The sequence below is a fragment of the Stylophora pistillata genome, chromosome 11 (genome assembly GCF_964205215.1).
Source record: "Stylophora pistillata chromosome 11, jaStyPist1.2, whole genome shotgun sequence".
Taxonomy (NCBI): Eukaryota; Metazoa; Cnidaria; class Anthozoa; order Scleractinia; family Pocilloporidae; genus Stylophora; species Stylophora pistillata.
The window spans coordinates 24,595,468-24,608,080 of record NC_142529.1 but is presented as its reverse complement, the minus strand read 5'-3'; the positions used below and the strand labels follow the sequence as shown (position 1 = coordinate 24,608,080).

Sequence of the window (12,613 nt, the reverse complement as noted above, 5' to 3'; positions counted from 1 at the left end):
CCAGCGAGTTTTGGAAAAAAAATATGTGCATTTGAACCCCGCCAACTTTACCTGGAATATTAAAACAACAACAACAACAAAACAAGCAATTTCGACAAGTGGCTGTTTTTTTTTCTATAAATTTTGTTTTCACCGTAACGACCAACAAACATGAGAAAAATAATCTGCAAACCTCGAAGATGTGGTTAAGTTTCTGTCTGAAAATTTTATTTGGTAAGAAAAAAATTGCAAACAGAAATAAGAATCCCCTTTAATTATTTGTTCCTGCTTTCATATTTACTTTGTTAACAAAGAGAGAGCGATCCTTCTCTGCCTCTGCTTGATTTAACGCCTGGAATAGGATGTATTCTGAACTTTTGGCTACCATAAAATATTTCATATGACATCCGAAACAGATTATTTGTACTTTTTGGATAAAACAATTTCCAATCAAAATTGTTTATTTTTTACACCAGGGCTGAACAGGCAGAAAGGGGATTGTCAACAACGATTCCTTAGAAAAAAAATATAACTTAATTTGGGTCACTGTAAAATTGATACATCAAATTAGATTCCAATAAAAGCCATGCTTCTTGTCAATACTATGTACATCATTTCGTAAATTTGATTTTGTTGTTTTTATGTGTTTGAACTAGTGAGATCCTAGTCTGATGTTCCCCCTGTTAAATCATCGTTCTCTCCAGCTTGATCTCTGTATTCTGTGTTACACCGCTGGCAGTTACTACCATGCACGAATCGCTGTAGCTTCGTGCAAGGAGGGTGGCCCCAATCCTGAAAGAGATGACGTTTAGAAAGGGTGAAAATTAATTACTTGACTCTCGGAAGTCTGAAATGTTGTTATTTCCAGTGCCTGACATTATAAAAGTAAGGGTTTTTTTTAATGGTCGGATCTTTCAAGTCTGGTTCGAAAACACTGATTGATCGGTTTTGCCGTATCGTCATTGCCTATATGACTCATTTCATCCTCGTCAGTTGTGACTGGTCAGGATCGTAAAGTTAGGTTGTTTGTAAGAGGGGTCAAAATTAGCTTTCCAAAATCAGTCGTTGAAAAGGGTTGTTTCACACTGATATATACGTTTGCCTTTGGAAAAGTAGGCTTTAATCGGCCAAATCCCACACTTGAAAAACAAGAAAGAATCTTGAGAAACCCCATGCTATTCTAAAACAAAGCCGTAGTCTCAATGGCAATTTGTTATTTTCGCCATTACTTTCTTTATCCGTGGAAGAGCTGAATGCATAATACGTGTAGGGATATAGGAAAATATTGTCAAAAAAAACAAAAACAAAAAAAAAAACCGGCGGCTGAGTACAACGAGTTAAGGACTTCGAACGCCCACTGACTGCACAGGTCACCCAATGCCAGCTTCAGATCCCCTTCCCATGAATACTTGTAAATGTCTTTGTCAGTGCTCATACTCACCGTTTAGTTCTTAAAATCACACGCATTACAATAGTATTATAAACGAAAGAATAAAGGCTGATAGTTTCGAAAGGGCTGGTTTTTGCTTCAGATCTCCTTCTCTATACTTCATGCATACTCCCCAACACGTCCTCTAGTAGTCGCAACCTAGCGGAGCGACGATTTGAGCCCTAGCCGAGGACATTGTGTTGTGTTGTTGGGGAAGACACGTTACTCTCCCGATTCCTCTTTTCACCCAGGTGTTTAGGTAGGTACCGGCAAATCTAATGCTGGGGGTAACCCTGCGATGGACTAACATCCCATACAGGGGAGAGTAGAAATACTCCTCATCGCTTCATGCAACGGAAACCGTAGCTTAGCGCAGACCTGATGGGTCACTTAGCTCTTTATACAGGCTTTATTTTTTTTTTTTTTTGGCAGCACCAAGAATGAGTAACGTATTCGTTCTTACCTTCATTCTCTCGTATGTATCGCTGATGATACCAATGAACAAACTGAGGACCACGTAAATGAACAACGAGATGAAGGTGTAAAGGTAAATCTTGCTGAATACCCAGGCGGCGTAACTCTTTCGATCCATCTCAGCAAACGTCATGAACATGTCGTCTCCATTGATCAACGAGAACATGCATTCTGATACGGTCCACAAGTTGCGAAACTGAGAAAAATGGAGAGGGTGAAACATGACAGGGCAATTGAAAATTTCATATTTCCATGATGCTTAATAGTTAATATAGAAACATAAAATTGATTAAAATCCTGTATCCTGATTGGTTAACGAAGCGAGGTATTAAGCGTGGAATTGCGAGTTGAAAACGAGGCTAAATGATATTGTTTTGTATCTTATGCTTTGCGCTCAGGATGAAACCAGTATCATTGCTGTTTTCATTTCATTTTTTATTTTTATTCAATTATGCAATTCAAGGAAAATCCTGACTTGTGAATTCCGTGTTAAGTAACACTTGAAAAACCGATATCGCACTCACTGCGAGGAAAATAATTCGTGACATACCTTCTCATGATAAGGTCCTAAAACGATCCAACCACAGAAGAGAAAACCAAAGTACAATAATGAACCGCACACAGTAAAACGTAGCACGCTGGGTGCCGCAGCTTTGAGTGTAACCAAAAGAATCTACAACGAAGTTACATTGTTTTTAATTAAGACAAGACTGATTAAATGTTGAACTACTAGACTTGAAATAAAAAACAAAAAAAAAACAAAAAAATAAAACCACCAACAACAAAACAAATGAATGTTAGGGCGCCGTATGGAACTTTGGGAGTGAGGCACTTCGTCGAAAAGCAGAACCGCTTGTAGATTAGTTGTACTTGCCAATTAATCAAACAGATTTTGTAGTTGAAAAGTGTTATAAAACGCTATGACCGTTTTCGCACGCTGATTGGCTGACCAGGAGGTAATTCACAAAGTAATATTCACTTGCGAGCAACCGCATGTAAACCCTAACGCTTCCCGTTTCGCTGCAAGGAAATTATTTCGAAAGATGACGCATATGTTCCGGCAAAAAAAAAAAAAAAAAAAAAAAAAAAAAAGAATGACTCGGTTCATGTGAGAAACTGTTTCAAATTTATGTAGAACAGACGTTGTCATGAATCTTCAATACAGGCTTGCATTACTTGGATCTTAGTTCTGTCTTACCACCGCTTTACCGTTGCTCACGAAAAGTCAAACATACATGTCACGATCCGGGAGGGAAACCAATTTTTCCTTTCGCCAATATTGGTAGATTGGTCATCTTGATTTAACTTACATTGTACTTCTTAAAATGACCGAGGTATCTTAACAATCCACACCATGTCAGCAAAACTGCAACCCCAAGGAATATGCTGCAAAGATCGTATATCTCTTGCGTACACTACAGTAAAGATGTACGGGCCAGAACACTAGTTAGCAACACAAAAATCTTTTTTATCAATTCCCAATAAATGACACTTGCATATTCAGAACATTCAGTTGCTCTGTAAAAGTGTAACTGGTTGAAGGAAAGCGTAAAACGGGGCCAACACATTCGTCAAATCAGAAATGAACTTATAATTAAATGAAGAGGAATGTTTGAAATTTTTTCTTGGATAAAGTTACTAGTTTGCAAGAATGCAAAGGGGGGGGGGGAGTTGGGAGTTTCACCTCCCCCCCCTTACCACACGCTGAGGGAAGGCGTATTCTAAAGCACGTCTGGAATATAACGTATAACTGTCTCCTATAACTGTCTCCTTGAGACAAAACATAACAAAAAAGACTCTCTCGTTCTCACACAATGGTAGAGTTGCGTGAGCCTTCTGACTAAATTGCAATACCATGCTGCATACAGGAGTACATTGCCTCCCCACCTACCCCCCCCCCTCCCGTGACCTTAATACTACAAGCTAAATTTCTCATAATTATCATGGCCTTTGAAAATCTATGAAAGAAGTGTAATCGACGGAATGAAAATATCGCCAATAAAAAGATAAGCCTGTGTGTAAGAGAGGGGGCTTAAAAGATAAAAAGATAAGCCTGTGTGTAAGAGAGGGGGCTTAAAAAATAAAAAGATAAGCCTGTGTGTAAGAGAGGGGGCTTAAAAGATAAAAAGATAAGCCTGTGTGTAAGAGAGGGGGCTTAAAAGTGGGACCTGAGTTATCTACACGAAAGGTGACAAGTCTTTTTTATCGTTACAAAAGAAACTACTTACATTAACATCGATCAGAAATTTCATCGCGGATCCAAGGATAGCACAGGTGTCACTGATTGCAATCAACACAAACCACAAGTTCATAAGGTCCAAACAGTCGTACCAGGACAGGTGGTCTCCAATTTCTTGAGAAAAGAACCTTCGGGTTGCCTGAAAAATAGCCAAACATCACTACATTTTGAAATGCAGTTATAATAATTATTATTGCAATCATAATGACTATTGTTAATATGATAATTTTAAATCAATGACTGAATGTCAATCACTGTATTCTAGAATCATCTTTCTCTTCTGGAATGTGGCTGGTTTTGGTTCTGCGCGTGAATACAATTCCTCTGCAACACTACCTTCTGGTGTAATTATACAAACTTTAATTCTTTTCAAATCTATGTAAACTGAGCTATATAAGTAGCCACATGCAGTCCTAGACTTCCTATTTTTATACTTAGACAATGATTTCACTAATTCTAATGTTTTACCTTCACAAGCTGCAAGTGGCGGAAGATTGAACGCGAGCAAAGAGTTACTGAGAGAATGCACAAGATTATTGTCAAAATGTCCACAAATATATGCAGTGTTTTGGATTCTTGAGAACCTAAACAACAATCAAACGAAAACAAAAGAAGGTATACATGCGTATTCACCAAGAATTCTTTGGTGTTAGAGGTGATAAAAGGTGCTAGTTTAAACTTCTAAAACCCGTTAACTCCTAGGAGGCCCGGGACTAGCTTCTAACCTATCCTTACAATATGATGCACCCGACAGAGCTGAATAACGTATACGCATGCGCTAGGTTTTGCCGCGGAAACACGGATTTTCACTCGTTCGCATGGTTGATTTCCTATTCTGTTGCTTGAGGTGCGTTTTCCTCACCGCTTTTCTTTTACAAAACAACCTCCAAAAACTTGGTACACTCCCTAAAAATTTTCAAAAATTAGATTTCTCCTTAAAACCTCTCGAAGTAGGAAAATGCCTTAGACGAAAACAGAGTTCCTCGGTTCAAGCAAGAATTGGCACAATAATTTTAACATAATATGATTGAAGTTTTTGATCCCTCCCAGGCGTAAGACCTGGCAGGCATAGCTTTACAGTACATTTGTACATCCGCAGTTTGCATTAAGGGAACAAAAATGTAATTGGTACCTTCAAATCTTAGATGTGTTAAATTACTAGCAGAGCAGTTATCCTTCTTTCCATCAGAAGTCAATGTGACAGGCACCTTTCCATCATGGTTACTGTTATCAAATTGTATCTGCAAAATTTAAAAAGAAGTTTTCAAAATATCTGGTGCTCTAGGGTTCAATTCTTGATTTGAGACTCAGATGTTTTTCCTTGTCCCATGCTTGGGTTAAAAAAAAATGATTACCAAATTTCTTTATGCGATGATTGAGCTCAAAATTTCCTATCTACCTTCTGTTAGACAGTACTAATGCCACCAGTATGCACAATACTTGTCACTTATGTGCCCAAGATATGATGTGGCTCATCAAATTATCTGTAGCTCAAGCTTAAGGCTGAGCATTGGATTGTGAAATGTAAATTAACGGTCAGTCATTCAGTTCCTCCTTGATGAAGTTAGAGTTACATGCAGGGGAATTTCTTGCACCTAAGTCTGTTTCTGTTTATGAACCAAGTGGCCCATTAGGCCAGCAATTTACTTTGGTTTCAGTAGCATGAAGCCACTAGGAATATTTCTACTCCCCCCTGAATGGGATGCTGGTCCACTGCAAGGTTACCCCCCAGTGCCGCTACCCCTACGTGAAGAGAGGCAATGTGAGAATAAAGTGTCTTGCCTAGGAACACAACACAATGTCCCAGCCTACTATTCAGCAAAATCCACAAAATTATAATCTAGAATTTTCAATACTCTTCATAAGTTTTACTGTATCTGTCTATTGGCCTTCTTTCACTTGGACGAAACATCAGCTTAGTGGCTAATTTACATTTATCAATAAACCTAAATTGTCTTGCAATTAATACCCCCCACTGATGTAGCATCACAGTTACTCTAGATGCCTACCTCATCTAACTATCTGCCCTCAAACTTGTCTATTTGTTCTCTGTTGATCTATCTTCTGGTATGCTGATTAATTTTTTCCTTCTGAACTTTCCCACAAATTTGAAACAAATATAACCAAGTTTACTGACAATCACTTGAGACTGCACTTACACTAATATTGAAAAAGTAACATGCTGGATTTCTGGGAGGCTTTTGCACATGGAGAGAACGCAGTTCAACGTTCAGAGTAATACTTATAATGCTAAAAAAAAAAAAAGGAACATAAAAATGATGAGCATTAATTCCTATGCATGCTTCTACACAATCGCACTAGCAACACAAGGCCAGGTCTAATTCTTCTGGCTACATGCATAATTATCATACATGCACATCATACATGTACAAGCACCAAACTGCAACAGTTTTACACCACAAATAGTTTGACCACTAAACTTTCAGCAAAATTGGTGACCCTTGTTGGCAGTCAGGTGTTAGCCCATATAATTTTTACACTATTATGCATGGTCTAAAGTTTATCAAGAAGTGCTGCACATATTTGCATACAGCACTACCACTGCTTCATCATGATTCTTTGTGCTACACCAAATGAATCTTCGTTGCTACTTTGTATCGATGACAGCCCTGAGTTATAAATTGATAGAAAAGAATAACGCAATTCAATTTTTTCTTTTCCTCTAGACTTATTGTTTTCCAACCAGTTTAACTTATGTATGCTTTCGTTGTAGACAAAGATACAAATCATGTAACTAAATAAAATACAGGAAAAGCCAATATCAAATATAAAACAATGTAAAGTTTTTGACAGAACCATTTAACATTGAACTTGTTAAATTACCCTTCAAATGTTTCAGGAAGCTTATTTCTTTTCAAAAAGTATGTGATGTTTTGATCTGATGCCTTTGTCTTTAACAGAGAATGGCAAGCTGTATATTCATGTGTAAAGGAAAATTCATTGGATGCAATAAACAAAATAATCTCTTATCCTTCAGATCAAGAAAAAAATACAAATTCAAATAAATAGTGGTGGCAAAGAAGAAAAATATCTTATGTTTAACGAAATTAACTAGGGAGTGCCAAATTCTAATTTCTGCTAGAAGCATTAAGAAAGTAAATACTACTTTTAATTTGTGTCATTGAGATTATTTGGCAGATAAAATCCACTTCCACTGACAGCATATGATAATGGCGAAAAGTTAGTAAAATGTGTAGACCCCACCCACCCCACTATAACCAAACCCCATCCCCATCTTTTGCTTCACCACTAAAGAAATGTGATACCAGGAGGATGGTGTTTTGAGCAATCAGAGAATATTCTCCAGATTTGCACAAAAAATAGCTCAAATCATCAAAATTTAGCTGCAGAATACTATCCTGTAGCATATAATTATTTTTGTTTTTCACTTTCCTTTCAAATCTTTACTCTTCCTTTCAACCCTTCAACACAGAGAAAGGATTAACGAGCAACTTCTCGCAATTTTGAAATATTACCAAGAAAACAGGTTAATAGTAAAAAAAAAAACATCACCTGAATGTGTTACATCGAGTCAATAAATATATCTTATTAACCAAGGGCGAGGGCCGTACTGGGAGAATATTGACCCAAGGTCTTGACAGTACAGACCGAGCACAGTGAGGTCCGTACACCGAGGGCCGACATTCTTCCAGTATGGTCCCGAGCAAGCTTGGATAATAAGAGATTTATTACATGACTGAAGTTCAAAGGGACACAAGTGTGGTATCATTCAGGACCATTCGGGACAGTCCAATACTGAGAGAATATTGACCGGCAATATAGCATTTTGATTGGTTGATTTTAGTTATTGGCCCTCTGCCTTCCCGAGTCGTGTAATAAAATCCCTTATCATATAAGGGGCAAAATTACTGAATTGTGATTGGTCAAGACAGAGGGCATTTTTTCTTAATTTCTGTAATTGCCCCAGGCAAAATTTCTTGAAATGATTGGCTGAAAATTGCTTAGCAACGGCTGCCAAGGTAAAGAAATTTCTGTTTGTTTTGTAACAATGGCGTCCCGTTTTGCGCAAGATCAGTAAGAAAACATTTTGCCCCTTATATTATAAACAAGTAATCACATGTTTCCTCGTAAAATTAAGGATTAATATCACTTGTGTTTTGGGAAGTTGCAGAAATTGCCCTCGTCACTGCGCGACTCGGGCAATTTCAGCAACTTCCAAAAACACGCGTGATATTAATCCTTAATTTTACTCAGCCCCATGCAATTACCTATACTAATTCTCATCACTCATAAACTTACTGGGACACATTATTGACACACGTAAGGACTACTAGCAACTATAAAAATGAGGTAGAGGAGACTTGAAGGTTAAATATGGTCTTAGAGAAGGTGAGACCAACGTAAATATGAAGGATTTCCACAAAAAGAAAAACAGATTTTCCAGCCTTGATTTCATTAAATTATTATTGTAAATTGATATTTGGAATCAATGCAATAATGGTAAGGATACAATAGCTTGTCTGCCTTGAAAAATAATAAGATTCTTTTTCTGGGTCCATGGAACTGTTGGTATACTGATATGTACAAAAGCGTGGTGGATTAACCTCACCACCTTTTTCCCGAAACCCGAAGGTCCCGACAGCAATGTCTTGGATTTGATAATACTGAAAAGAAAAAATCTAAGTGTTAGACAAACCCTGATAACAACAGTTTATCTCCCATGATATGATTATTAATTCTCCCCTCTGGCTGCTACACATTTCCTAATGAATTCTAAAGTTACAACAATTCAGTGTGAAATCACAATAAAAACTTCTGCTTTCAAGATAAGTTTGAGTATTCTTAGTAGAACACCAAGTGAAACCTAGCTGACCACTTTAAAATTAAGACCACAGTATAATGAATCATAAATTAAAAAAAAAAATTGTGCCCATTATTGTTTTTTTATAGTTTTTTATAAAATAGCTAAGATACTATGTACACCATAAAAGTATCATTTATTGCACTAGTAAACCCATAATGCATTGAAACATACTGTTAGTGCTATGTTGTTTAAATTTCTTTCATAAAAGCAACACACCAAACGTTCTACCTGAAAAGTTTGTTTTTGAAAAGTTTGTAATTCACTTGCATCCCCGTAACATCCCATGTACGTTATTATGCCAGTAAACCAATAAAAAGTGTGGTCTATTGCTTAAAATTTTGTTAACGAGACTGCCATTATACATTAATTACCTCCCCAGTGTTTTGTCCAGTTTTGATGACCTACTGCAAGTACCCATTTACACTCCTCAACAGAGAGCATGTCTGTATGCAGTATCATGCCAAAGTATACAACACAGTGAAAAGAATATGGAGATTAATTGGCCCAGTGCTCCAAATTTCACCAATAGCCCTGCCCAGAGTTGCCCTCAAATGGACTCCTAACAGCTCACAAATTGAGGTTATGCCGAGGAAACTTTGGGGCAAACAGTAAAATGGGAAAAGAGGGACAGAGACTAGACAAGGGGGCAGCTTGACAACCTAGCAACCAACAGAAATTAGTGGCATGCTCTGGTTGAGACCTTACACACATACATGCACAAGACTGACTTGCTAACCAACTATGCAACACATTGAAACAAAAAGGGCTCAAATTATGACCTCTTGCCATAATTTAAAGCCCTGACCACAAGCTAGGCCATTGTACATCTCACATAGTTTTCCAGATGAAGAATAAGTTCCTCACTAACCTGTCTCACAGTGTGACGGATTTGAGAGTAAAACTGATTCTTTGTGTAGATGGAGTAGTCTGATTGATTGGGGTTGAGAAGGAACAAATAATTAAATGCTTGCTCACTATCATACTTAAAGGTGACAACTGAGAAAAGCTCGGAGGCATAAAGGTACACCTGTCAAAACAAAATGTAGATAAAAAAGAGACATCAAATTCCTCATTCCTTATGATGTCAAAAACCTGGTTGGCAGTCCTATTGCAGCAATTTATCCTTAAATTGCAAATTGATTCCAGTGCTCGGTGGTCCCTGGCGCCTTACTTTTGTTCTTGGGTGACTCAGGATCTTAGTTTTTTCATACAAAGCTTGTGCTGGGCTCCCTGGATTCCACAGTTTCAGAGCACTGGGCTCACTTCAATTTTTCTTAGAGCACAGCCTTGGATTCTAGCTCATTACACAATAAATCTTTATGCTTTGCATGCAATACATTTACAAGATGACCTTACAAAACTTGATTCCAAGGTCTTGCAATTATCAACAACTTGCATATTTTACTAAAACTTTAAAAAATATCTGGGGAAAATTTTTTTCCACAAATGAAAAAATAGAGTAAGGAGTATCAGGGCTCAACATCACTAACTATTCAACTTACTAGCCAAGTGGCTAGTGACACCTTAAATGTTACAACAATTTCAGTTTGTTTAGTAGCCAAACTGGCGGGTGGAAATAAAAAACCACTTGCCAAAACTGTATTTGTACAAGTCTGTGGCTAGTTGGCTACCGTTCATGTTGAGCCTCAAGTATATTACAATGGCACACTCAAAAGTCCTCTTATTGCTTCCGTCACATGACAGGCTAATTTGGTGTCTGACTAGAATGAAAAATCTCGTACATGCTTCCACAACATCACAGGCTAATTTGGTGTCTAGCTAAAATAAAAAATCCCTTACATGCATCCATCACATGACAGGCTAATTTTGGGTTTTTAACTCAGAGATAAGTATTCCCCTTTCCACCCTAGCCCCAGCTACTCCCCTCCTCTCCAAAAAAAACTCCTTCATCCTTCCAAGCACCAACAATGATAATAAAAAAGTAAAAATCAAACAAAAAACAAACTACATGTAAACTAGAAAAGGAATTGTGGTTCACCACATGATCAGGAACCAGTAACCAAAAGTGATCATAACAATCACATGACTTAAACATTTCAACCCCACTGTTCAATTTCCACCAGATGCTGCTTTAGAAGAAATTTATTTTGCCAACATATACTGGAAATTACGATGCGGCATAGCTAGTAACACTTCAGAGAAATACAATGCATCGAGTATGGTCTTATAGAGTAGTCGAGAATTATCGCTGATATCGGTGCATGGTGCTAAATTAATAATAACTACGACTTTGCAAGGCTTCTCTAACCCGGACGATCAGAATACATGAGCAGTTATGATTCTTTAAATGTTCCCTGTAATACAAATAAGTTGACGTTGAGAATTCAGTTATGTGTTAAACAATTTATCATGGCTTGGATTGAAAACTGAAAAGTTACCACAGCCATAAATAAGGTTTTAAGGTGATCGGAATTATCTAGATCATAAACGAACTAGGGAAATAATTACTTCCACAATACATTTCAACAAACAAAGGAATACGAATTAATAACGTTTGCAAACAACGTTCATGAGCCTACCTGGACAGTAACCATGATCAATTTGAGCAGTTGCAACAAAAGCTTCCACGGTTTCCTTCCACGATACTTGTATTTTTGATACGGAGTCATAAAGTGCGATTTGAGTCGTTTTCTCATGACTTCGATGCGATTTCTCTGGCTACCGTTGAACTCAGAGGAATCATAAATCGATTGATAGTGGACTGAACCTTCAAAGCTAGTTCCATGAAGAAGCGGTTCGGTAAAGTCATCGAACCCAGAGCTAAAACTGCCTGGTGCCGATCCGTTACAAGATCTGGCAAGATGACGCGCAGATCTTGATGAAACGGCCGGTAAAATGACTCTGTTACTCATTGCTGAAGAGAATAAAACGGTTTGTCGATGTTTCTCTGATTAAAAGTTCGGGAGTAAGTTCATAACCAAACTTATAATCCCGTGTTAGCTAGTAACATCTTCTTACGCAACGAACAGTATTTACCGGATGTTTTCAGCTGAACATCATAGCAGTTCAAGAAACAGCGACAACAGATGAGCGGCAGTAGACTCTTCAGTCTTGAATCTCTCTTTAAGCTCACAACTAAAGCACAGAACACACAAAAGAGTTTCTTTCGAAAGAAACTTCCTGCTCTTGAGGATGACTTGATCAGCTTATATCACTTCTAGTTTGTACGTCTCAAAACTAATAATATTTCGAAATTTTCCCGATATTCAACGCGCACGGCGGGATTTTTTTCTTCGATTGTTGGGGAGGGGTATGTGGGTCTCGATTGCTGCGGAGGGGTATGTGGGTCTCGATTGTTGGGGAGGGGTATGTGGGTCGCCAAGAGACAGCGGTCCCGCTAACTTATTACCCATTGGGGGACTGATAACAAGGGAATATAAACAGATTGAGAGTAGTACAGATAATCGCATGGGGCGGAGTAAAATTAAAGATTAATATCACGCTTGTTTTCGGAAGTTGCTGAAATAGCCCGAGTCGCGCAGTGAGGAGGGCAATTTCTGCAACTTCCGAAAACACAAGTGATATTAATCCTTCATTTTACAAGGAACCTTGTGATTACTTGTTTAGAATATAAGGGGCAAAATGTTTTCTTACTGATCTCGCGCAAAACGGGACGCTATTGTTA

General features: G+C 37.9%; 1 protein-coding gene across 1 annotated transcript; it reads right to left on the bottom strand.

The window, feature by feature from the left end:
- Positions 1 to 180: 180 nt before the first annotated feature.
- Positions 181 to 12,176, bottom strand: LOC111345122 (mucolipin-3). Its single transcript, XM_022952399.2, has 12 exons — positions 11,508 to 12,176; positions 9,836 to 9,994; positions 8,614 to 8,767; positions 6,966 to 7,053; positions 6,281 to 6,371; positions 5,254 to 5,362; positions 4,590 to 4,705; positions 4,111 to 4,260; positions 3,193 to 3,297; positions 2,433 to 2,555; positions 1,872 to 2,078; positions 181 to 771 (listed from the first exon to the last, which is right to left on the bottom strand). The coding sequence occupies exons 1-12, from the start codon at positions 11,838 to 11,840 to the stop codon at positions 643 to 645; spliced, it is 1,764 nt and encodes a 587-aa protein (XP_022808134.2). The 5' UTR covers positions 11,841 to 12,176; the 3' UTR covers positions 181 to 642.
- Between the last annotated feature and the right edge of the window lie 437 nt (positions 12,177 to 12,613).

What these genes read in the sequence shown, in the direction of transcription:
- LOC111345122 (XM_022952399.2), bottom strand. Translation starts at nt 11,840, where the DNA reads ATGAGTAACAGAGTCATTTTACCGGCCGTTTCATCAAGATCTGCGCGT. An exon ending in TGATCATGGTTACTGTCCAG is followed by an intron (nt 9,995 to 11,507) that starts GTAGGCTCATGA and finishes TTGTTTTGACAG; the next exon opens with GTGTACCTTTATGCCTCCGA. An exon ending in TTCAAGGCAGACAAGCTATT is followed by an intron (nt 7,054 to 8,613) that starts GTATCCTTACCA and finishes ATGAATATACAG; the next exon opens with CTTGCCATTCTCTGTTAAAG.